Raw genomic sequence first — 27,447 nt, 5'->3', positions numbered from 1 at the left:
CGAATTATTAGCAACAGTTTGACACTCACAGGAAGAAATAAGCAATTGAAATGTGATCAGTCGAACTTCGCAGCTAGGGCCTTCCTCTGCGAGGCAACTCGTGCCCCCACATTTTCGCTAACTTTTGATCTGTTTGAGCAAGAACAATTATTTATTTTGGTAAATCTGTAAAGTATGCAGCAGATGATGGATTATGTGGCATAATGAGGTAAATCTATAATTATATTGAAAGCGCTGCATCCACAGCTGTAGAATCACATAATTCCGTGGCTCTGCATGCATTGTAGATCTGACTAATCGTAGGAAGATTTTTTGGCTCTGTTGGGATTATGGGGAATTTTGTGTATTTGGCTAAGAATACCGAGATAACTTCAAATGGCCACAGGCCAAGGTATTTAGGTGACCTTTGGAAAAATGTGGCCTCCAGGGTTAAGGGAAACTTCAGTTTCTCTAGAGTGACAAATACGTTCAGAAACCTGATTTGGTACTTGACTACCTGGTGCTGCACCCTGACTCCAAGTTGGTTTGTTCCAATTTGGGTTGGGTTGAGTGTTTTTGAGTGCCATCAATACAGCCCCAGCACATAGATGAACTAGGTGTTTTCTTGCTACAGGGAAGTGAGTTCACCAGGTAGACTCATGGTTGCATGTGCTCACAGGTACACTATCATGGCACAAGTCAGATTTGGAAGCAGGTGTACGGAGTGCCCCTAACTGTTTTTAGAAAGAAGACTCAGTCGCCCTTAGCCCAATGCTGAGAGGTGTCACCTTGTACCCGAGCATTGCTGCTCTTTGCCTTTGCAAACACTTTAATGTATGTAACCCGGCCTCAAGGTCTTTGTAAACTCCATCCCGATTGTAGCTTCAAGTTCATTTGTGACAATGGCCAAGGAGAGATCATCTTCAAATGTATTTTCTGAAAATCTTGACAACATTTACAGTTCTATTTCTTTAAAAACTTTAAATCTGAAGCACGTTTGTGCTTTGCAGTTGGCTAAAGGATGCCAGCAATAAACAAACCCGCATCAACAGCAATTGTAATGTTTGAAAGATACCCCCCTAGCACATTTAGTTTACTCACTTGAAGTAGTTTGAACATGTCCTCTCCAAAGTCCACTGGTCTGTTTAAACATATTGTCGCTTTCAGCCATTTCTAAGCTTAGTTACAAAGGGATATGTGTAAAAGCATACGTTGTTAGTGTATACACAATAAAAACGAAACATTTTGTTTTCACTTTTGTTTGTGATACATTGTTGTTTTTGTGAATAGGCCCTTGATCTTTTAAGAGACAATTATTATACCTACTTGTATCACTTCATGTAATGTCACTTTCTGAGACATTATTGCGATTTACATATGATTATCAGCTATTCACTACAGTCCTGCACACTGTCCTTGTCGCCCTGGTCCGCTGGATCTGCTCCTCAGCCTCTTTGAGGTTTAACGGGACCAGGGCAGGCATCTGTTCTCTTAATCCCTCCTCCTGCTGAGATGCTTCAGGTCTGCAGACATACTCCTCAGTTGCATGTCGGGTTGGGGTTAAGGGCTCTGCTACTACCATTGGTTCAGCTGCTGCAGTGTCAACGGGATTAAGACCCCTGAAGAGGCCAGTTGACTCCGATAAATGTTGGATTTTACTACCCCAACAGCAGTGAAAGGAACAATATTACTTGCTTGCAATAGGGCCTATGATGCCCTTGCTACACTACTGGTTGGGGCCCAGGCACAGACCTTCCACTCAGCTCGAGGGTGTGTTGAGGGAGGGCAGAAGCTCCAGCACCAGGGAAGTGCCAGACAATTCTGTTCATGTCTAACTCTTCATCATATATACATAGTGCTATTTTTATATTGCATGAACTTGGCCCGATGGCATTAAAGCACTTTACATGAGCGCCAGACATTACACCAAAGTCAGATTACTTTTTTTAGGCATGGGGAGATTAAGTGATTGGCTTAGAATCACAGGCTTTTGAGGTGACACAAGGAGTCGAACCTGCTGTCTCAGTTCCAAAACTAAAAAACAAAACAAAGGCCAGTACTGGATACCCTTAAATAGGTATTATTATGGTCACCTTATGAACAAAACATAACGGTCCAGATTACGTCATGAGTCCAAATTTTTATTATTTTCTTTAGTTGAACTTTCTATTAGTAAATTATTTCACAAATTAATTGTGCATGTATAAGCATTTCAAACGTTAGACATAACAACACAAAATCTTATTACATATTTACAATTTTACAATTTACACACATCCTCTCAAGCATTCATTCTACATTCATCCAACTGTACAAGTATACAATAAAACACCTTTTGTCAAAAAGAGCAATTGAAATAAACAATGAATGATAATCCCTATTTGTATTTAGCAAATGTTTTCAATTAAATGTGTAGAACATTAATTCTTTTTAAGGAAAACCAAAACCTTATTACAAACAATTTAGTCATATGACAAAAGAGTTCAGTCACTCCTAATGAAGGTCAAAAGGTCGACGCGTTTCAAACCCCCAAGTCTGGGGTTCTCATCAGGACCAATCTTTTTCTTGTAAAGTCAATCAATGGCCATGCTTGTTTGTGCAGGACACTCGACAGGTACACAATGACGCTTTTACAGTGTAAAAGCGTCATTGTGTACCTGTCGAGTAAGGTTTTGGTTTTCCTTAAAAAGAATTAATGTTCTACACATTTAATTGAAAACATTTGCTAAATACAAATAGGGATTATCATTCATTGTTTATTTCAATTGCTCTTTTTGACAAAAGGTGTTTTATTGTATACTTGTACAGTTGGATGAATGTAGAATGAATGCTTGAGAGGATGTGTGTAAATTGTAAAATTGTAAATATGTAATAAGATTTTGTGTTGTTATGTCTAACGTTTGAAATGCTTATACATGCACAATTAATTTGTGAAATAATTTACTAATAGAAAGTTCAACTAAAGAAAATAATAAAAATTTGGACTCATGACGTAATCTGGACCGTTATGTTTTGTTCATAAGGTGACCATAATAATACCTATTTAAGGGTATCCAGTACTGGCCTTTGTTTTGTTTTTTAGTATCTTTGGCTTAGCCTTGCTGGAAACAGCCAGAACCCTGTGTTGTTTTTTTCAGTTCCAAAACTGGCAGCTCTGGCCATTAGGCCACATCTCCTCTCCTCCTACTGCTCCAAGAAGACCAGCATTTTTATATCTGCGAACAGAATCAATTTTGGCGGGAAACTCACAATGTTTACAGCCATGAATGCTCATGCTGTAACTGCTTTACTAGTAAAACTGCTGCATTCTCACTCCACTCACCTATACTCTCTAACGGGGCAGTGGATAGGTGGGTCAGCCAACCATATATACGTGTGGGCTGCCACCCTGTAACGACGAAGCGTGAGGACTATATGTACAAAAAATGTTTCATAAAAATATGTTGAAATAGAGTAAAGTCATTGCTAATCTGCTAACTTATTCATCTGATACTAAACACAGTATATTAATATATTTATAATAGCAACTACTTCACTAAACTCATTAATATGCCGAGACCAATTGGCATTGCCAATGCTTGTTTAATATGTAGAAGTCACCCCTAGGGTAACCCTGAACATCCCAGAGGGTAGGGTGCAGTGTTTTTGAAACCTTTAACAAGCACTTTTAAGTTTCACACATGGACGTCAATCAGGGGTCACCAGGGGTCGCTTCTGCAACCCATGGTTTGTCTTTTGAAACCCTGGGACTCCTGTAGTGACCCCCAGCTCAGAGGTGACATGGGCAGCACAGGGATCAGAAACAGAACTGTGATCAGTGATGTTTATTTTCCAAAGATTTTGGAAAGTGCTGAACGAAAATATAAGTAAAATCCTCAGCACAGAACTGTGTAGGGCTTAGCAAGATTCATGTTACTTTAACTGCTATACCAACATTTTATCACATCAGATCAAGATCAAGGCCTAGCTTTCAGTTTCATGTTCAGCTTCATTGCAACAGAATTGGAAATAAAAGAGGTCAAGAGTTTAAGGAAGAGGCATTTAACCAATAGCCTGGTGTCTCAGATATGGCTCTCTTTTCTGTGTGTAACCCTGGAATACATTTCCGCACAGAGCCTAGCATTTGAGACTGGCATTCTCAATCTGGGGTCATAAAGGCGTGTGTGCAACAGAGAGAGGTGCATACCTGTGATAGATGACTGCAACGACATGCCCTATGAATGACTGTGTGCCAAAGATAGCAGCTGCAGTGAAATGATATGTGGCAGGCGAATGCCAGCTATGCTAGAAGCTGAAACACAAGTGCCTTTCTTAGTGATACAATACATAAATATAGAATGTATTGTAATTCAAAGTTAAGTTGTATTATCTAATTTTGTGTAGTGCTTAATAACTCGTTGTGGTTTATGAGTTAAGTAGTTTTAGTCTATGTAATTTCTTTGTTTGTGTATATGAGATTGAGAGTTAGAGCTGAAAGATACTGATACCAATGTGTGATCCCTCCTGGTGTGGAAAACAGAAGTTCATATGATTAACAAATGATCGTGAAGAAACTGCATAGAACATAAAGTCACAAGTTATGTTCCTAGACTCAGCCTTTTCAACTCCTCTCATAGCTATATCATCACAATTTCCAAAACACACTCAGTTGTTAAGGGTGAAACCAGTGGCGGCTCCTCCGCTTCGATGGAGGAGCTTCGCCCCCCCTGAAAGCCTCAAAACTTGTCAAACAAAAAGTTAATAAACTGGGTTTATTATCGTTTTTTTCAGGTTCTATTAAGAGTCAGTGAGGCTTGTGGTTGGGGCCATCACGGGGAAGTGCAGTCAAAAGAGGGAGTGTTGGGCACTGTGCGCTGTGCGCATGTCGGCTTGGCTGGCATTCTCAGGACGGCCAAACCTCATGCGCACTGAGCTGACTCCAATCCAGCTGCGTTGCCAGGATGAAGACAGCAAGCCCAGGCTCCCAGTGTCACTGGGAGCGCAAATTCATGGCACTCAGGCCAATCCTGATGCTGCTTTCAAGCATGAGAGCAGCATCAGGATTGGCAACAGAGGACACTGAGAGCCTGTGTGCTGCAGCGATGACCCGTGCAGAAGAGCGTCGGCAGCAGGTACGTTCTTTTTTCCGCTATTTTGTTCAAATGTTTTATTCGTTGCATGCTTCCCCCTCCACCTCCCTGTCGTCAACCCTCCCATCGCCCCTCCGCATGCAGACTAGCCACTACTGGGTGGAAAAGAGTCTAATTTTGAAGCATGTGTGCATACTGGTAACGAGAAATAAACTCAGACACAGGCACCATCAAGACCAGTCTCTAAACAATAACTGTGCTCTTGTGTTGCTATAATGTTTCTAACTTTTGGTAGATCTTTAAAAATATCACTTCCTGTAATGTTACCAGGACCAAGGGTCATGTGACATAACTTCCTGTGATGTCATAAACGTCAAAGCCTATATGGGGTCACTTACTGTAATGTAATAAGGGGGAGGGTCAGTGTGTCTGAACTCACTTCCGCTACTCTTGACATTTTGGTGAATCGATGTCTGTGTCTACATGCTCAACACAGCAGAACCAAATCCAATTGAAACGACATTCTACACAAATTGCGCATGAATACTTTGATAAGAAAGCAGGAGATGAGAATATATATCTGCAACCCAAAATAATGGCAATAACTCTGTATTGTGCTTTTTTGTTTTGAGCATCGGTTTTTTTTGGGACTGACCTGTGAAATGCAATGTACCATTAACCAGTTCTTTACCGTCGACTTCCTTCTTCAGTTCCTTGTACTCTTCAGTCAAAATTTCAATATGTTCTACGTGAAGGACTCTGCCTGCAGCACCATCAATGGAGACAGAAGGTTATTCACAATGTGTTTTTGAAGGCACCTTACAAGCCGTGGCTATATTACTCCTACTCGTTTTTATACAGTGAATTCTGTCCTCCAAACAGGACAGTGAAACAGTTTTTAAACTTGAATCCCCGCAAATTATACCAAAAGGTATAAACACAACAACTGACATATTTGATCACATCACAGCATTCTAGTCTAAATAAAAAAGAGCAGATGGTGGAACATGCAGAATACAATTAGAATGTACAAACAGCAGGTTCTGTTCAGAGCAGAACAGTTACATAAATGACATTATACAGCAACACCATGATCGATTTCACAGCACCCTAATGTTTCCCAAAGTAAATAAAGGAGTCGTCATGAAGCCTTCTCCTTTTAACACACGTCTGTTATATTATGAGGTGATTGATGGGAAACTTCTTAATCCGACGACAGATTTCTGGCCCTATGAAAATGAGTGAGGTATGGATGGATGAACCCTACGTTGAAGATATTGCTGCTTTAAGTCGGCGACGCTCTAAGGCCTGACGTTTGCAGCTCCTTTCTGAAGTTACATTTACTTCACTTATTTTAAAGCTGGAAAGACCATCCGTGGTGTACCCTTACACACTACATGCTCTGCAGTATAATGCACAAATCTGTGTTCAGATGTAGTAGCGTTCAATAGCTAAATAAGTAACAAGTAAAATATTTACTGAGCGAGATTAAAACATAAATCTGCTATGCCATACAGTCAGCATGCTACCAACACTTCTACTCTTTCACACTCCTCATGAGAGGACGAAATGACCACATTCCCCTCTCTAGCGAGCAATCCATATATTTAGGAAAAAAATCAACAAAATAGAATTCAGCCAGCAGAAACAGGATCAGTAAAGCTGTTGCTTAGGAGACTTCCTAAAAGACATGTAACAGAACGAACCACAGTGCGCGGTATGTGATCGACCTCTGAGCAGCAAGGAAATCCGATTTTGATTATGTGAACTGGCGGTACGGACCAGACATTGGGGCATATTATCAAGAACGGTGTTAGAATTATCACCGGTTTAGGCTGAAACGCCTGGAGAATTCCAATAGAAGCCCAGGTTGACACCAGAACCTGGGCTTCTATGGGGATTCACAAGGGCATATTATCAAGCCCATTATCGCCGTTTTAGCGGCAGTTTTCTGCCGCTAAACCGCCGATAATTTTTAACGCTGTTCTTGATAATATACCCCTTTGTTTGTTATTTTATCCGTGATGTATATATAAGCAGCATGGAAAACCACCTAAATGGAAAGGACTGGGAGCACGAGGAACAGCATCTACCATCATGCATTGTGGGGAGGACTGGTCTAAAATATGAACCTGCAACCTGCAGCCTATGAAGTGTTCATATATTTATTTTGGGTGGGGCATTTAAAAAAAAAAAAAAGACAAGACCAGTCCAGGCATACTGGTATAGGAGTGCGTTAAGTAGTCACAGTAAAAGTGCTTGATCTCGCTGCTTGTCCATGAGGCACCTGCCACATACTGGAGACGGAACCACAAAATTATGAAAGGTATGACCAGCCCCATGAGAACATTTTACTGTCTGCATTGCATTTTAAAATGTTTTCATTGTCTGCATTGGCAATGGTTTATTCTAGGAAAATAAAGTGAGGCTCAGTTGAGCAGCGGTTACCTAGGCATAATTTTTAGTATTTAACATTCATAGATCACTAATAAGCATCTAACTTAACGGAGCTTAATTAGATAAAACAATCACGTCTTTTCAGTGCATTTTTGTTCGTGAAACAGAGGAAAAGGTCAAGGGAAATATCCAAATAAGTGTTTTTATGTATGTTCTAACCTATAGGACACACATTGTTCAACACTCAAAATACATCACCTAGACATTTTTTTATAGTTCATTCTTACATGTTGTGCCCATGCAGGCAACCCAGTGCTCATTGTTTTGTTGGTTCACATATTACTTCTGGGGATAGCTACAGCAGCACATGGCTAGTAGGTTTAGGACAACGTTTAATACCCCAGTAGAAGCATGGAAGTGGACCCCGGGGCACACAATATGACATTAACGGCTACACTGCATATTTCTTTACTACTTACTAATGACTTTCGCATAGCGCTAAACATCACAATGTAGCCACTTCAAAGTGCTGTACCATTCAAGTATATAAGTAGGAATCGAGATAAATATTTAATTAAAATAGCTACAATTGGCTCACCGGTCTGTGAAGCACTGACCTTCTCCATCATGCTTTCAAACACCCAATCGTTCAGAGGAACCCTGGTCGCCCGCCCACTAGGCTCTCAAGCTGATTTTCTCACAGCTCTACATAGCTTGATAGAACCAGTGGCAGAAGTTCCCAACTACACCAGACTGGGAGACTTTAATTTTCACTTAGAATCCCCAGATGACAAGGACTCTTCTTCCATTATAATAGACCTACTATTAGCAGGTCTACAACAGCTAGTTACAAAACCCACTCACATGGCGGGCCACACACTTGATGGTCTCTTCACTAACAATAGCAACATCTCCCTATCTTCTGTTATACCCCTGATCTGGACTGACCAATCTGCAATAATTTTTACTATTCAGATTAGAAAAACTAACCGCATGTACACTGGCTCCCGCGCTCCTAAACAGCTTTGGGCATGGAGGAACATCGACGCCCATCTTCTACAAACAGCCCTTTCCTTCACCCAACACAACTTTACATCAGACCCCGATCTAGCGTCTAATAATTACTCACACTGGCTACATAATGCCTTTAGCACTTTAGTACCACCTAAGAATATCTCCACCAATCGAAGTGCCCCCTCCGCCCTTTAGTTCTCAGAGGTGCTTAGACTCGAGAAACAACGCTGCAGAAACCTAGAAAGATGTTGGCGCAAACACTAAGACAACAATGATAAAGCACTATATAAGGACGCGATGACTAAATATAAACATCTCATCGTCGCAGAGAAAAGCAAATATTATCTTACAAAAATAGAGTCGGCCCAAAACTCGACCAAACAGCCATTCGAGGTGGTAACCAAACTATCAAGTCCACCGATGAGCTCACCCATAGATGCCTCTCCAGTCCTTTGTAATTCTCTCCCTAACTTCTTTGAAGACAAGGTCAGTCAAATGTACTCAAACTTCTCAATCCAGGACAATTCAGGCCATCTCAATACAAACACTTTAACCAATGCCCCAGCCACTGTGTTCCCAGAATTCAGTCAGGTTCTACCTGAGCAGATAAGAGAGCTTATCTTCTCCATTAAATCAGGATCCCCCTCGACCCTTGCCCCCCTTCCATTTTAAAACTCATTCCGGACTCCATAGGCCCTATCCTCAGCAATATTTGTAACTCAATGTTCCACACAGGTTCCTACCCTTCAGTTTGGAAAAAGGCCATCATCAAACCCCTACTCAAAAAATCTAATCTCAATCCCTAGGAACCGAAAAACTACAGACCCATCGCATGCCTCCCTTTTCCATCCAAAATTTTCGAAAGAATTATGAACACCCAATTAGCTCAATTCATTGACCACAACAATCTTTTGGATGACACTCAATTTGGGTTTAGGAAGGGTCATGGGACCGAGTCGGCCCTCATTAAGGCATCTGACGAGATCAGGATGATCCTAGACCAAGGTGGTGCGGCAGTCCTGATCCTATTGAATCTGTCGGCGGCATTTGACACGGTGGATCATTCCATCTTGATCAACCGTGTCTCCTCCATTGGCATTCAGCATAAGGCCAGAGCCCTTTTAACCTCATTTCTCACCAACCGTACCCAGTCAGTTAAACTCGGTGACTTCTACTCGGGGAACATCCTTTACAATGCAACTTTTACAACGCACTACCATTACGACGCAACTTTTACAACGCAAGTTATTACAACGCATTGCGCTGGGGGGCGCTCTAGGATAGGGAATAGTTTAATTTACTATCCAACACCTTCCCTACTTTCCACGGGGACTGGAGTTAGAATAGTAAATTAAACTATTCACTATCCAGCGCCCCCAACGCAAGTCGTTGTAACGACTTGCGTTGTAAAACCTGCGTTGTAAAGGCATGCGTGGTAAAAGCATGCGTTGAAACGTCATACATCCCTTCTACTCCCCTGTATTTACCCTTCCCTGTGGTGTGCCCCAAGGATCCTCCCTAAGTTCAACCTTATTTAACATCTATGTGTCGGACTTGGCCAGTGTCATCAAAGCTCACGGGATGAGGCTAACCTTGTACACTGACGACACCCAACTGGTGCTGGCAGTACACAATGACGGAGTTTAAGTTGCTGCCAGTTTCCAGGAGGGAATGCTAGCCATCAGCTCCTGGATGGCACTCAACTGTCTAAAGTTGAACTCCGAAAAACGGAGGTAATGATTATTAGCAGCCTATCCCCTGGTTGGTCCCCCACTTGGTGGCCAACCGATCTGGGATCTCCTCAACGACCTGTCACTAAGGTCAGGAACCTGGGCGTAATGTTCGATGACAAGCTCTTGTTCATCCACCACGCAAACTCAGTTGTTTCCTCATCCTTCTACACCCTTAAAATGATAAGGAAACTCCTTCCATTCCTCCCCTCCAGCGCTGGCAAAACCCTCATGTGCACATTGGTTATGTCGAAGATCGACTATTGTAACGGACTCTTCTTAAATGCCCAGGAGAAAGTCCTGAACAAATTGCAACTAGTTCAGAACTCAGCTGCAAGAGTACTGTCCTGCACTCCCAAGCTTAAATCCATCTCTCCAGTCATACGTCAACTTCACTGGCTGCCAACCAGAAGCCGAACTAAATTTAAAGCACTTTTCATCGCATATAAAGCGATTAACAACTCTGGATCTTAGTTCTTAAAAAAAGTACTTTGCCGATACATCCCCAACAGACCCTTGCACTCTTCCTCAGCTCGCCTTCACACCATTTCTCGCACATAGGGAGATAGACATTTTACCGTTGCTACAGCAAGACTATGGAACACCCGACCTCTCCGCATCAAGGCCAGTCCCACCCTCCTGACATTTAGGAAGCTAGTAAAAAAATGGCTCTTCAACCAGTAATCACTCATCTCAACTGCTCTTCTATCATTTCACGGCACCGAGACACCCCAGGGTATTTGTGCGCTATATTAATTGCATAAATAAATAAAATAAAAAAATTAGAATAGGCAGAGTCCGACCAAATGGGGGCATTGTCCCCTTGCTCATGAGGGGACTATACAACAGGTGGCAAAAGATATTTAATCAAACATTGACCTGAAGAATTCAGTTTTCAGGCTTTTTCTGACAAGCACATGATTCCCAAAGGTGGTTCATTTGAATAGTTTACCCGGCATCAGGTTACTGGGCTTTAATCTGATGACTTTAACACTGTTGTGACACACAAGATACGCTGAATACCATAATCTTCACAGCATTACTGAAGATTGTGTTTATTCCTTTACAATGCTTGACTCTACATTAACCACATGCGCGTGGCGGGTTTTCCCGCTGCGCGCTGAAGTTTTTAAAACCCCGCGGTTCATGACGAGCTCAGCTCGTCATGAGCGCCCGACAGGTAAACCTCATGACGAGCTGAGCTCGTCATCGGCGCAGAAGGGGTTAAATCATAGAAGGTGACTGCTCTTGTTACATTATGCTGCATTGGCTCACGGAAGTTGGTTATCACAATGACAGATTGCATCGATTTATAAATAGTGTAGAAGTGGGTTACTTTCAATGTTTTACCCTGCTTGAAGATTGAAGGAGAGTACTATGATTACCTTACCATGCATTGCACCATACGATTACTACAATTTCGTTGTTCAGATTCCAGTAAGTGATTGCTCTATTTAACTCACCTTCCATTAGATAACAGAGTTTCAGTTACACACTGTACAGGTACAGCAGTGGCAAAATGAGGTAAACCTTCTTTCACATGTACACCCGGTTCAATATGGACAGCACCAGTGTGATCTCTCTCTCTGTTTCCTCCCACTCTCTCACTCTTTCTGTATTTGTCTCACATATACACTCCAACAACAGGTTAGGCACTAACACCTGAATGCAACAGCTGTGTTGTCGGGGTTGTCTATAGCCACACAACGAACTGCAGCACATGTGTAGGCCCTGACTGAAGCTGACACTGACCACCACATAAAAACTCTCCAGACACTCAATTACTTGCTCGGACCCAGGTGAAGCCTAGACAGCTTTACGCTGTAAGGATGATCTGTTGTATGTACTTGAGGCTTGAACTACTCCCATCCCTTCGCTTTCATTTGTCTAATCAGTTGTCTTTTCAAAATCCTTGTTTGCAAGTGGGCACTTCTTCCTGGTCCCTCTTTTTTGCAAGTCATTCACTCCCATGGGGTATCGCCCCAGGACTTGTCAGCTTCCGCTTTTTTCAACTTTGCTTTACGCTCAGGAACTTTTTTTCAATTCTGAACAGCTCTTCATACATGCGAACGCTCGCTCCCACACCCACTCCCTCTCCTCGAGCTGCAGCTGCCTCCTCCTCCCGCCTGATTGCAGGGCTCCTTTCTCCCTTGCAGCCCGCATGGAACTGCTCATACCACCTCCACTTGTTTCTACTTGGTGTTGCTGTTTTTTCTTGTACAGCAGTAGCAATGTAGCCAAAACATCTCTTTTGTTTACTTGACAGGTCAACATAAAATAGGTTGTGTTTCTGGTTGAATAGTTCATTTAGATAGATGATTATTTTACCCAATCAAAAAGCTGAATTTTATTAGAGGTAGGGAGTAGGTTACATCTATGGTCAAATAGCATTTAACCATTCTACAGCTACCCTGTGGGACTCTTAGAATTCTCTAGTTAGATATAGAAGAAGGATTCAGAAAAGGGGGTGGTGATGAACAGAGTGTCTGAATTAAGCAGACCACTCTTACCCAGTCCAAAGATCAGGGCTTGATCCATCACCGTTATTTATCTCACTGCCCCATCTCAGCTCAGAACCTGGCTATATGCAAATTAGTCTGTCCCTGGCCCAGTGCATCATGGGAACAGGGCAGACCAAACTACCAAGCCAATTCTTCACCAGAAAGGAGACAAGCTACCGGGGACCGGTTTCTGGCATTTCAGCCTCTTCGGCCCGGCTTGCTTGAATCCTGATGGAGCAGTGAGAAAGGGACTCATGTCTGAGTATACCCTGCCACACCTATAGTGGCCAAAAACGATTCAGAAAAGGGGGTGGTGATGAACAGAGTGTCTGAATTAAGCAGACCACTCTTACCCAGTCCAAAGATCAGGGCTTGATCCATCACCGTTATTTATCTCACTGCCCCATCCCAGCTCAGAACCTGGCTATATGCAAATTAGTCTGTCCCTGGCCCAGTGCATCATGGGAACAGGGCAGACCAAACTAGAAGCTTGTTTCCTTCCCAGTACAAGAATTGGCTTGGTAGTTTGGTTTGCCCTGTTCCCATCATGCACTGGGACAGGAACAGACTAATTTGCATATAGCCAAGTTCTGAGCTGGGATGGTGCAGTGAGCTAAAAAACGGTGATGGATCAAGCCCTGATCTTTGGACTGGGTAAGAGTGGTCTGCTTAATTCAGGCACTCTGTTCATCACCACCCCCTTTTCTGAATCATTTTGTCCACCATAAGCGTGGAAGGGTATACTCAGATGTGAGTCCCTTGCTCATTGCACCATCAGGATTCAAGCAAGCCGGGCCGACGACGCCTGAAATGGCAGAAACCGGTCCCCGGAAGCTTGTTTCCTTCCCAGTACAAGAATTGGCTTGGTAGTTTGGTTTGCCCTGTTCCCATCATGCACTGGGACAGGAACAGACTAATTTGCATATAGCCAAGTTCTGAGCTGGGATGGTGCAGTGAGCTAAAAACGGTGATGGATCAAGCCCTGATCTTTGGACTGGGTAAGAGTGGTCTGCTTAATTCAGGCACTCTGTTCATCACCACCCCCTTTTCTGAATCAGATATAGAAGAAGGACTTAAGCAAGTGGATCTTTTGCGACGTTTCCTTTTGTAAGTAGAAAATGCGGCCATTTCAGAACTTAAGCCTTCTGTAACAAATACAACATATTTTGTTGGATAAGAACCATTGTGTTTTGTACTGGAAATATTGTTTAAATAATTCATTTTCTCTATGAGTGTAATGAAATACGCAATATAGTTTAATATTGTATTATTTGATCATTATTCTCCAGCGCTTAAAATCTTTTAATAAAGACAGATAGTTTATAAACATTGAAAGCATGGCAATTTATTTGTACAGGCTTTTTAATGCCTGCATTGCGTTTTTTTAGAAAAACAGAAGAATCACAACTTAAAGATGGCGATGTGTACTAACCACTGGTTCTATGAGTGCTGGTTATTGGAGAAATATTTTTTCTTATACGTGAGTGCATGTTTTCTAGCACTGTATGCTTCTCTCAAACCCCTGGCTCTTGTACCATGCACTTCTGTGCACCTCCCTCACCCCGAGCTGCTAACAGCCATCTCGCCTGTGTGACTAACCCTCACCCGCATTGCTGTCCTCTTGCCTGTGTGGTGCTTTAACACTCCCCGCCAGGTATCCATGTTGCTGTCTGCCTGTGCGCTTCTTTCATGGTTTGTTAAAAAACAAATGCTCTTGCATTTAAAAAAAAAAAATCTTTGTCTACTGTTCCATTTCTGATCGGTAAATGAAAAAAAATATATAGGAGTGATGACGCGGCCAATTGTTAGCATTAGCAAAGACAATAGATCTTTAAGCCAAGACCTGTTAATTTTGCCAGTACTTGTTTCACAGCAGCATGTGGGCTTCCTACGCAAGGATGAGTAGTAGGTCATTCAGGGCTTGAGGTGGACCCAGCAGCACCTGGCTCCCGAAGCCATGTCTTTGGCATATGTGGCTGCGGGAGAAGCAAGAAGGCTATCTTTTTACTTTCCAAGTCTAATGGGATTGAGACTTGATTGCTAGGAGGCAGATATAAATAGTTAGTAGTTCTTGGGCACTTCCTACTTGACTCTTTCCAACATGGGGGAAGAAGAGTTGGTGACTGTGTCTGGCAAGTCTAGTTCCAAAAGAACACATGCCCAGGAGCTGCAAGAAGACGACCTGTTGCAGATCTCCAGGGAAGACTTACGGGACTTAATTAATTCAGTGGTTCAGACTGCATTGAATGAGCTTGCTGTAAACAAACTGAAAGGAGATAGGGTCAAAGAATAAGACAATTCTCCTAAAGGCAAATATGACAAGGGTAAAACAAAATCGGAGGTCCATATTTAGGAGGTGCTGGGATTTGAACCTGAATATTTGATGAATGATGGCTTCTATTCCCAGTATAGGGCCTCGGTGGTGTATGATTTGCTCTTGCATGATATCATTAAGGAAATTCTGGAGAAGCAGGAGATTCCTCGCTTTCTGGGCAAGGAGATATAACCTGGGGCAGTTTGATGAACAATTTACACAAGTTCCTAAAGACAATTTCATTTTGTCCTCAATGGCTTCTACCTTTTCCTTGTCTTCTAAAGAAGCTTCCCTTTCTGATCCTGTTGAAAGAAAGGTGGAGGTTGCCTTGTAGAGGGCATACACTGCTTCTCATTTTGCAATCAAGGCAAGCACTCATTCTGCTTATGCCTCACAAGTCAGTATTAAAGATTTTGAGAAGTTATTTGACTGTCTTCAGGATCAAGCAGCTCTCACTCCTATCTTGGCGCAGATGCAGGAGTTGGCTCAATTGCTGTCCAGCATCACATTTAATAGTCTGTGGACTGTTAAAAGTTAGGCTGAAAACCGTCAACATTATCGGCGCCCTCTTGCTCTCCTTAAACCTTTTGTGCGCGTAAAACAGCCGCCATTTTGGACACCATGGCTTCCCTGCTCTCGCCGAGAGCCAGCGCGTCTCTCTCTCTCTCTCTCTCTCCTAACTTCGCTGGCAACCCCCCCCCCCTTGCTTGCACCTGCCTTGAGTCATAAACCCCTCTTCGGCGCTGCTCTGCCCCAGGCCCTCCTCCTGTTCCCAGCGCGACACCTCCCTGCTTCCCCGTCATGACCTCCGGCCCTTTTGATGCAAACCCCTTTTTCCGTGTGCCCGTTTTGTCTTCCCCGTTCCCAGGCCGACACCTAGCTCTGCCGATACCAATCTCTTGCCCCTCCCCATACAATAGGAAGCTTCCCTCCCCAAAGGACCCCCGAGATGATCAAAGCCCCCCCCCATCCCACGAGATTCGATCGAAACCCGCACACTCCGTGAATCGGCGGAATACCCAGCTGCGCAATGATCATCACCTGTTGTGAACGGGGCGGGGACTTCCACTGTAGCCTTGCATGGGAACGGGCTGGGAAGGGGGGATTCTGAGGATGTCTTTCCGTACATCAAAGTATCAACGAGAATGTGTTACATGTAATAAAGAGATAAACTCGTGTATAAGAGGCCAGGCCTCCGGGATGCAGTTAGAGCACCTCAGAACGATACCTTCTGTCCGTTTTCGTTGTGTTCTCCTCCGGAGCGAATAAAAAACCTTGTTTCCTGCCTTCCAGTCTCCAGCGCCTGCCTCTTCAATAGTTTAACTTCTTTGTGGGTTCAAGAGGCGACATCGCCGGGCAATAATTAAGGATCTTATATTCTGGTTGGTAGTGCCCCCCAGTTTGTATTTTTCCACAATTGGCGTCCCAAGCGTGGGGCCCATCAGCGACCCATGGATCCAGTGGGAGAGGTCCTGACGACAAAGTGAACGACTGCAACGATCGGGAACGCGTCTGTCCGATAGACCCTCGTCTGACAGCCGATCATCCGAACTTCACTGGTTCCGAACAGACCTCTCTCGAGTGATCTACGGTCCTGACTGGGAACCATCAGGAGTGCCGCGAGGATAACGAAGAAGAGAGGACGATCGGGCGCTGGATTCGGAAGTCAGGAAACTGTCCATGCGGTCCGGGTAAGGTCGTGTTACCACGACAAATTGCGAAAAAAAAAATCGCTTGATTGTTAAATACTAGTATTGCTCTTTTTTTGTTTAATTGGAGATTCACTGTCTGCAAACGGAGAAACAACAGGCTCTCTCTTTGCAAGCAGTGGAGGATAGGTAGGGCAGACAACCGTGCTTATTTTTCTCCCCCACTCAATAGTCACCTGAAACTGAGCTGTTGTTCACAAACTATTGTTTCCTGGAGATTCCCTGTCTGCAAACAGGGAAGAGACCACCCTTTTTGCAGATAGTGAAAAAGGTAGGTAACGCAAATCTTTGCGGACCTACTCACTCTCCCCATTGCTATTTGTCGGTCTTTTGTTATCTTGATCCATGAGGGATTCACTGTCTGCAAACGGAGAAACAAAGGTCTCTCTCTTTGCAAGCAGTGGAGGATAGGTAGGGTAGCAGCCGTGCTTATTTTTTTCTCCCTCACCCTATAATTGCTTGAAACTGAACTGTTGTTCGCAAAATTATTGTTTCCTGGAGATTCCCTGTCTGCAAACAGGGAAGAGACCACCCTTTTTGCAGATAGTGAAAAAGGTAGGTAACGCAGACCTTTGCGGACCTACTCATTCTCCCCATTGTTATTTGTTGGTCTTTGGTTATTGTGATCCATGAGGTATTCACTGCCTGCAAACAACGTAGAATAGAAATATTCTGTCTAGTCTTTGCACCTAGTGATAAGATAGGCAGCGCTGACTTTTTAGTCCCTCGTTACGAGCCGTCATGTCTGTCTTCTCCCCACTGATTGGTAGCCTGTTTAGCCCGGACCGCTTATTAGAGATGGACCATCCAGCCCCACTGGAAGGCACCCCTAATAAGGACATGTTCATGAAGCATGGATTGACCGCTATTGCCTATAGTAAACTATGGCATAAATATACAAAACAGGGTCAAGAAAGTCAATGGCCCCTGACAGGATCCTTCGATGATGATAAAATAAAAATGCTAGAAACTGCCCTAGGTAAAAACAAGACAACACCCACTATGCTTGATAGCTTCGGCATGTGGCGAAAAGAAACTGAACAGCGTAAAAAGAAAACTGAGAGTAGGTTGGAAAAAGAGCTGCAAAAAGCAGCCCACCTAGCTGCTCAGAAACTAAAAAGGGAGATAGAGGAAAGAGAGAAAGCTAAACAGAAACTAGAAAGGGAAACGCCAAGCCAGTGTCCGGTTAGAACCCCCTCCATGCTCTACCCTGACTTGCCCTCGAAACGACAAGCCAATGAGGACCTGCTGTTAGGTCCTCCTATCATCTACATGCCCCCTCCATACGCCCCTTCTCGGCCCTTGGCGCAGCACGCGCCACCCCCAGGTACAAACGAAGGTACCGCCGCAGCGTCGGCCCCAATGGCCTCTGTGCCAGCCGAACCCCTTGTATTAAAACCCGCATCAACGACAACGTTAGACGAGCATGAGACTCGAGGGGCTGGCCTTGCAAGAACAAACAGGCTAGACAAAGATGAGCGAGCGGGGATCGACAAAATAGCAAGGACACTGGTAGAAAGGAAGGATGATGAAGAGTACATCACAGATATGTTCAGCTCGTATACAGGGAGTCACAGACGACATTTTACCGTACGACTGTGTTATCATGTCTTGAATGCATACGAGGACCGATATCGAGACAAAGGTCCCGAGAGCCTAAGGACTCTGTACCGGAAGGTCGATATCGGGGATGAGGGCGAGTGTGATGTGTCGGACCTCCTTACGCGTACGCTTGAGGTTTTCCGCCACCTCACTGAACGAAAGCCGGGAGCTAAATCCGCGGCCCCCGTAGTGACCGAACCACCAACCGAGCAATCCAACACCATGATGCCGATACGTGAGGCTGCCCCTTACTGGGTTCCTCCTCGGGGTACAGGGACTCACGATGATGCAAACAACCAAGATGCGAAGGGAAGGGTAGTATACAACTGGGTCTACCAGCCATGGGACCGGCAAGAGATACTGACATTCCGAAAATCTCTACCCGACCTACGTAAAAACCCCACTGCCTTCTATACTGAATTGGGTACAGCCCTGGGTTCAACTATCATGACCCTGGCTGACATCGACTTGTTCTTCGGGTTATGTCTACCAGCTGATGTGTGGAAGCAAATCCGGAAAGTCGACCACCTTGAGCTGTTCGGACATACCTGGCCACAACTCGATGACTTGGACAAACAACGGGGACCAGGACAAAAGCCATTGAAATCCATTCTAGACCTCCCAGATAAAATTGTAGAGAAATTAAAAACCCTGATCCCAGAAAAGAAAGTGGACTGGTCGATAGTAACAGCCTGTCGCCAAAAACCCCAGGAGGATGTATCGGAATACTTCTCCCGGTTTGAAACGGTGTTCTCCGATTACAGCGGCCAGGACATGACCACTGCAACCGGACACCATCTGTTTGTCCAGAATTATGTTAAGGGCCTATCATTGGACATCTCCCAGAAACTACAGGCCAGCGAGAGTAGTTGGGCAGCCTCCAAACCTACAGCGATTCTTCAAATGGCCCAATATTATGAGCATCAGAAAAATGAAAACGATAGGGCGACAGAGAAAAAGAAGAAAGACTTAAAAGAGAGGGTGATGATTGCCAAACTGCAAGGGGTGACTATAGGACGAGACCAATACCGGGGAAACTACCAGACAAACGTCCCTAAGACTGCATTTCCCCAGGACCGCACTCTGACTCCCTACAGTGGACGCACAGACCTTAGAGATGACCAGTGCGCTTTCTGCAAAGGGACTGGCCATTGGAAATCCCAGTGCCCAGTTCTCCTGGAAATGATCAGGAACAGAGACCCCAGGGATGTAGTAAACGGACCGAGACCTAAGGGAACACAACGAGGGCCCCCAAATGACGCGACTAATGACAGATCAAGCAGACCGAATACGTTCGATCGACCCAGACAGAACCAATATCAACAATCTGACTATGACGACACTCACACCTTTGCATAGGACAGCCAAGGGCGAGGGAGGGATCCAGTCGAGCTCTATGTTGACCAGCAGGGCCCTTATGTCACTGCTAAGGTCCTGGGTACCAAGTCTCCATTTCTGGTAGACACTGGCGCAACACGTAGTGCGTTATCTAAACGACTGATTCCAAGGGCACCCTTGTCTGGCTCACTCATAACATCGACAGGTTTCGATGGAACGCCCTCCACCAACCCTTTGTCTGCCCCGATTCTCTTTGACGTAGAAAACAACACCACCGACACCACGTTCTTGCTTTCCTCCAATAGCCCTGACGCCATTATGGGACTTGACTTACTGAAACACTTCCGAGCGACGATTAGGTGTTCTCAAGATGGAGTTCGAGTGTTTCTTTACGACAACCCCGTTCTGCTTAAACATTGTTCCCCCCGACACATGTTTTCCATCACCGACGTCGACGCGTCCCTGCTTGACACCCTGCCTCCGTATCTGTGGGCCAAAGCGGATTCGGACGTAGGGCGTATGTTAATTGACCCAGTGCACATTACTGTCCGACCAGACGCAACACTCCCAAAACTCCCACAATATCGGATATCGCCAGAGGGCGAGAAGGCATTGGTAATGATTATCCAGTCACTGATAGACGCAGGAGTGGTAGAGGAAGTGGTTAGCAACGTTTGCAACAGCCCTATCTTGCCCATTATCAAGAAGCAGGGAGAGGGAGATGAGAAAGCATACCGTTTCATCATCGACCTCCGAGAGATCAACAAAGTGGTGGTACCCCAGTACCCTGTGGTCTCAGACATCACCACCATCCTGACCTTGATTCCATCCACTGCCACCACCTTTTCCGTCATCGACCTCAAGAACGCTTTCTTCTCCATCCCCATCCACCCAGACAGCCGATATCTCTTCGGCTTTACCCTAAAATCCCGCTCATATAGGTTTTGCCGAGCCCCTCAAGGCTACACGGAGAGCCCTAGCATCTACAGCCAGGCCCTCAAAAGGCAACTAGACCAAGTCCGGTTACCCGACGGGGTGGTGTTGGTACAATATGTCGATGACATCCTTTTGGCAGCCGACACCACCCCTCTAGCGGTTACCGCCACCATTCAACTCTTGCACTTCCTTGCGGAAAATGGCCACAAGGTCTCCAAGAAGAAGTTGCAATTCTGCCTACCCCAGGTCACTTACCTAGGCCACCTTCTGTCCAAAGATGGAAGGAAACTCACCCCTGATCGAATCCAGACCATTCTAGACACCCCTGTCCCTAAGACCCAGAAGCAGGTTCGCTCCCTATTAGGCCTCACCTCCTTCTGCCGACAATGGTTGCCAAACTTCAGCCTCGTTGTAAAACCACTGCTCTCTCTCCTAAACAAAGACGTCCCTTTCCCACTCCCTTGGACTCCTGAGTGTCAAACCTCCTTCACAGAACTACGAGATGCCCTTTGCTCAGCCCCTGTCCTGGGTACCCCTGATTACAGAAAGCCCTTCTCCCTTTACACTCACGAAAGGGAGGGGTGCGCTTTATCTGTCCTGACCCAGGCCATCGGTCCTAAGCAACGACCGTGCGCTTACTTCTCTGCCACTCTTGACCCTGTCGCCAGAGCCTTGCCTGCCTGCCTTCGAGCTGTAGCTGCTGCTGCAGTCTCTATCCGACAGAGTGAGGGGATTGTACTCTCGAATTCCCTCACGGTACTGGTACCCCATGCAGTCGACACCCTCCTGAACCAAACCAAGACGCAACATCTGACGAGTGCACGACTGACTGGATACGAACTAACCTTGCTTGCCCCCCATATCACCCTGAAAAGATGCACCACACTGAACCCAGCAACTCTGTTACCCTTGCCAGAGAACGACCCCAATGTGCACCCCGTACATGACTGCGTGACTCTTACGGACGAACAGACCAGGAGTAGGGTCGATCTCAGAGACACAGCTTTCCCTGACCCCGACGGGGAGTTGTGGGTGGACGGTTCTTGCATCAAACTCTCCGATGGTACCACTTCCGCTGCCTATGCAGTCACCACGGCTCGAACTGTAGTAGAAACAGCCCGCATCACCCAGCGATCTGCCCAGGCAGCGGAACTGATTGCTTTGACGAGAGCCTGCATCCTGGCAACAGGAACCACGGCAAACATTTACACCGACAGCCAGTATGCCTTCGGGGTGGTTCACCATTTTGGGCTCCTCTGGAGGGAGAGAGGATACTTGACCTCACACGGCACACCCATCCTGCACGGGGATTTAGTCTCCGCCTTAATCGAAGCTGTCCTCCTCCCCAACAAACTTGCCGTTATCAAATGCCAGGCACACAAGAAGGTGACAGACATTATTGGACAGGGAAATGCACTAGCCGACATCACCGCCCGAACGACAGCTGAAAATAGAACGACAACACGTATGTACGTGACCAGGTCACAAGCAGAAAACTGGACTGACGCCAAGGACACAATTAGAGACATACAAATGGCTAGCACACAACACGAATTGACTGAATGGGCACGGGTGGGATTGAAAGACGATGAAGGCTGCTGGCGGACAAAAGACACGAACAGATGGTTGCTACCTGATTCATACTTGATTCCCATATTATCCATGGCACACTCCCCAGCCCACATAGGATCAGCCCCCATGATCGAACTTGTCTCCAGGGTTTGGCACAATGACAAGATCCCAGATTCCGCCAAACGCCTGGTCCAACAATGCTTAATATGCCTGCAACACAACCCCGGGAAGGGAACTGTAGTACCCCGGGGGGGATTTGGGGTCCCAAACCACCCATCTGAAGTCCTGCAGATGGACTACATCCAGCTAGACAGATGCCAAGGCCTGAAATATGTACTTGTCGTGGTGTGCGCATTTAGCAAATGGGTGGAAGCATATCCGACCCGTGACAACACCGCTATGGCCACTGCAAAGGTCCTGTTAACCCCTTTAAAGCTAGTAAACAAACCTCCCCAGTGCTGCGCTGTCCATTATCCGGTGCTGAACTGGACGTCCAACGGTCGTGCGCAGCACTGGGGAGGTAGTGCCCGTGACGACCGTTGGCCGACGGCAGCACTTAAGGGGTTAAAAGAGTTTTTCCCCCGTTATGGCCTCTGTCGTGTTTTATGGAGTGATAATGGCCCCCACTTTGTAGCCAACGTTATCCAGCTCATCCTAAATGGGCTGGGTATCAAACAGAAATTCCACGCAGTCTTCCACCCTCAATCTGCTGGGCTGGTCGAACGACACAACGCCACACTAAAGCTTAAACTGGCCAAAATAGTGGCTACGACGGGCCTGAAATGGCCAGACGCCCTCCCATTGGCATTGCTATCGATGCGCTCTACCCCCACCCGACATCACTTAACCCCTTATGAAGTTGTCTTCGGTCGACCCATGAGCGTCTGGTCTGCCCCGAAACCAACGTCCATTCATGACGTTCCGGATGTCCTAATGTCTGATTATCTGTACAAATTGACTGAAACTTTGTCTGTCCTTCATCAGCAGGTGCGGCAGGCCATCCCCGATGCTTCCAGGGGTCCGGGTCACACCATCCAGCCGGGGGACTTCGTGCTGATCCGAAACTTTCAGCGATCAAAGAGTTTGGAACCCCGGTGGACGGGCCCCTGGCAAGTGCTGATCACCACTCGGACCGCACTTCGAGTGGAGGGGAAGAAACACTGGCTGCACGCTCATCACTGCAAAAAGGTCTCTCCAGCCCTGGCCACGACAGACACCGTCAACACCCAAGAAGAGCTCCTGAACCGGGACCGACCATCGTTGAACTGCTACCCTGATACAGAGACACTTGAACTTTCAAAACATCCTGACCCCACTGTGCCATCTCGAGAAGGGTATTTCCTGCGTCGAAAGGAGGGAGCTTCGGCTAAGTAGGCCACGGACTAGGTTAAAGAATCTCAGAACGGTGACCCAAACTACCAAGGGTTACCTGGAGAGAAGCTAAAACTGAGTCTGTGGTCCTGCCCACTACCGAGCACCTTGAAGACGAAGATGATGGAAGCGCCAGATAAGAAGATGATGGAAGCGCCAAACAAGAAGCCGACTGAGACAACAGGAAATACCCACTACAGAAATCCGAGAACAGACAGACTCCATAGCTCAAAGACAATTGCACTCTTCATCGTAATCCTCCTCTGTTTTCTCCTCATGACTACGCTCTGGATTATGGAAGAACACGCACCTGCTCACGAAACATTCCTAACCACTGCTCAGCCTACCACCATGAAGGAACATTATCTAATTTCGCTCTCTCCTCAACTAAGAGAGAGGCGAAAGGAGTTTTGGAACAACTCTTTCGTGCAGCTACTTCACCAGCACAATCTTGCCACCAACGCCACCAACTGCTGGATCTGTGGGTTGCTACCCCATGCCACTGGACATTCAATACCATTCATCCCTTCACCCTTCTCCGTCCACGGCTCCTGCCTTGCCTGGCTGATCCTCCTGCAAGAGAGCTATACGGAAAATGCCACCTCCAGCAGAGCTGCAGCACATTCTTCTCATGGGGCCGGGCGAAACAAGACAAAGACACACTTCTGCCCGCTGACCCCCAGCGACTCAATCCAAATGGACATTCCGGCCAAAGAACGAATCGAAATGCAGGTGTTCAACAATCCAACCAGACCCACCTTCTCCTATCTGCGGAAACGAACGGCTGCCACTCTGACTGTAGCCCTGACGGTCATCAACGTCACAGGCCACATGTGTGTAGAAGGACTTGGGACACAGCTGGTGGGTCACAGCGCTTGCCGCTTTACCAGAACTTTGGACTCCACGGATCCACCTTCCTTTGTGTCATCCCCAAACATGTATTTCATCTGTGGCACGAAGGCCTACACCTGGCTCCCCAAAGGCTGGGGGGGCACTTGCTACATCTCCTTCGTCCTTCCTCCAACTTATGTGGCCCCAGCGAATCACCACAGGCAAAAACGAGCAAAAGACGTTGAGCAAGCCGACTCAACAGGAGCACAGTTCCTCGATGCTATGAAAGGACTCGTCCCCCTCTGGGGCCCGATGGCAAACAGCCGTGCCATCCGACATTTGACTCAGGCAGTCGAGACAACCATGAACATCACAGCGGGCATCTTTGCCAACAACACTGCCGAGCTCCAAGCGGTCCGTTTGGTGGCTCTTCAGAACCGCCTCGTTCTAGATGTAGTTCTAGCGGACCGTGGAGGAGCATGTCGCATTATTGGGGCCAGCTGTTGTACATACATACCGGACAACTCACCCTCAGTGTACAAAGCCATCGAACATCTTCACAGACTCTCTTCGGAAGTCCACCAAGAGCAAGAAGAATGGTCGCTTGGTGGTTGGTTCTGGGACACCGTCAAAAGCTGGGGCTGGAGACTGCTCACCATTATCCTGATCCCCGTAGTTGTAATATGTGGCCTATGCTTAGGAATTCAATGTTTGCCACCTATGTGTTCTTTATGTGCGAGTTGTATTTTTCCCAAAACTGTGGACATTGGAAGCGAACATATGAGGGCATTATATGATACCGAAGTTGGGAATTTGATGAAAATTGACATTGAGTAAGCAAGTTGGCTAGATATGTTGAAAAGGGAGGACTGTTAAAAGTTAGGCTGAAAACCGTCAACATTATCGGCGCCCTCTTGCTCTCCTTAAACCTTTTGTGCGCGTAAAACAGCCGCCATTTTGGACACCATGGCTTCCCTGCTCTCGCTGAGAGCCAGCGCGTCTCTCTCTCTCTCTCTCTCTCTCCTAACTTCGCTGGCAACCCCCCCCCCCTTGCTTGCACCTGCCTTGAGTCATAAACCCCTCTTCGGCGCTGCTCTGCCCCAGGCCCTCCTCCTGTTCCCAGCGCGACACCTCCCTGCTTCCCCGTCATGACCTCCGGCCCTTTTGATGCAAACCCCTTTTTCCGTGTGCCCGTTTTGTCTTCCCCGTTCCCAGGCCGACACCTAGCTCTGCCGATACCAATCTCTTGCCCCTCCCCATACAATAGGAAGCTTCCCTCCCCAAAGGACCCCCGAGATGATCAAAGCCCCCCCCATCCCACGAGATTCGATCGAAACCCGCACACTCCGTGAATCGGCGGAATACCCAGCTGCGCAATGATCATCACCTGTTGTGAACGGGGCGGGGACTTCCACTGTAGCCTTGCATGGGAACGGGCTGGGAAGGGGGGATTCTGAGGATGTCTTTCCGTACATCAAAGTATCAACGAGAATGTGTTACATGTAATAAAGAGATAAACTCGTGTATAAGAGGCCAGGCCTCCGGGATGCAGTTAGAGCACCTCAGAACGATACCTTCTGTCCGTTTTCGTTGTGTTCTCCTCCGGAGCGAATAAAAAACCTTGTTTCCTGCCTTCCAGTCTCCAGCGCCTGCCTCTTCAATAGTTTAACTTCTTTGTGGGTTCAAGAGGCGACATCGCCGGGCAATAATTAAGGATCTTATATTCTGGTTGGTAGTGCCCCCCAGTTTGTATTTTTCCACACTGTGGGCTTTCCCCTCTGCAGCCGTGGCAACTGTGGCTGTAGACGGCCACTGTGGACAAAGCTATGGTGTCTAGAAGCTGCCCTATGGAGGTCCCAAACATTTTCTGGATGAATTAAACACAATGGTACAGCGTTCTGCAGAGGAGAAAAATTAATGAAGCCTTTCCAGTCTGTGCAAAAAAATAAATATTTCTTCCATAAGCAGAGCTTTTGTAGAAGGGCCTGTGGTTGGGGCTGCATTCACCAACAAACCCCAACCCCAGACTAAGCAGCAGCACCAAGAGACTGGCTATGCCGAGGTGGGAGGATCAATGGTCCAGTTTGATTTCCGACCAGTGGGTTCTGTGAGTCATCATTCTGGTGTATCAGATTCTGTTCTGGGGTCTTTCTCCTCAGGACTCATTTTTGGGTTACCCCATCGTCGGAGACCCCACGAAGAGGACTGCTATGCTGTCTGCGGTGGCCCGAGAAGGGTGCTTTTATCATGGTGCCAAAGGCAGAGAGGGGCCTGGCGTTCCAATCTACTCTCTTCAATTTCCCAAAATCTGTTGGTTCTCACCAAACAATTCTTAATCTCAAAGCTCTGAACAGAAAAGTGAAGCTGGATTATTTTCGGATGGCCATGTTGCAGTCCGTCATTCCACCCATTCAAGAGGGTGACTTTCTGACTTCCCTGGACTTAGAGGACACCAATTTTCATGTGCCTGTCCATCAAGAAAGCCAACAGTTCCTGTGGTTTGCTGTGGATGGGGCTGATTATCAGTTTCAGGTGTTGCCATTTGTACTCTCCACCACTCCCCGGTCATTTAACAAGGTATTGGCTCTGGCTGTGTGGGGGTTTCTCTCTGTTTATCTATATTAATGATTATTTGATGTCTGTGTCCACTCTTGCTAAGACTCTACAGGCAGTGGAAGCAACCATGAATATGTTCCTACGCCTAGGCTTCAAGTTGAATCTAGCAAAGTCTCAGCTAGTCCCTGCTTAGAGACTGCATTTTATTTGCGACTTTTATTAAACTCAGATATGGGTGGTGTTCCTCCCACCTGCTCGCATTACTACCCTGCAGAGTCTTCTGTTGGATCTCCTGGCTCAGCAGTCGGCTCCGGCTCAGACTTGGTTGAGGGTCCAAGGGTTGATGGCTGCCATCATGTCTGTAGTTTCCAGGACTTGCTTACATCTCAAGCCTCTTGTTGGACTGGGCTCCTTCTGGCGGGTCCACCCCTGAAGTTTTTTGCTTGTATATGTGACCTGGGGATGATGATTCCCACTCTGAATGCGTGTAGATGAGAGAGGCCTGCCTCCCATAGGAATGCATGGGGA

At 46.2% G+C, this 27,447-nt stretch overlaps 1 protein-coding gene across 5 annotated transcripts in view; it reads right to left on the bottom strand.

Annotated features, from left to right (window-relative positions):
• LOC144829310 (biliverdin reductase A-like) overlaps window positions 1-27,447 on the bottom strand; it is a 296,629-nt gene that overhangs the window by 115,325 nt on the left and 153,857 nt on the right. For all 5 annotated transcript variants that reach the window (XM_078688341.1, XM_078688339.1, XM_078688344.1 and 2 more), the window contains exon 5: window positions 5,704-5,811. In XM_078688341.1, the coding sequence (XP_078544467.1) occupies window positions 5,704-5,811 (108 nt within the window). The remainder of the gene's footprint in view (window positions 1-5,703; window positions 5,812-27,447) is intronic.

This window comes from Lissotriton helveticus, chromosome 4_1 (genome assembly GCF_964261635.1).
Source record: "Lissotriton helveticus chromosome 4_1, aLisHel1.1, whole genome shotgun sequence".
Taxonomy (NCBI): Eukaryota; Metazoa; Chordata; class Amphibia; order Caudata; family Salamandridae; genus Lissotriton; species Lissotriton helveticus.
This window is presented reverse-complemented; position numbering and strand designations above follow the sequence as displayed.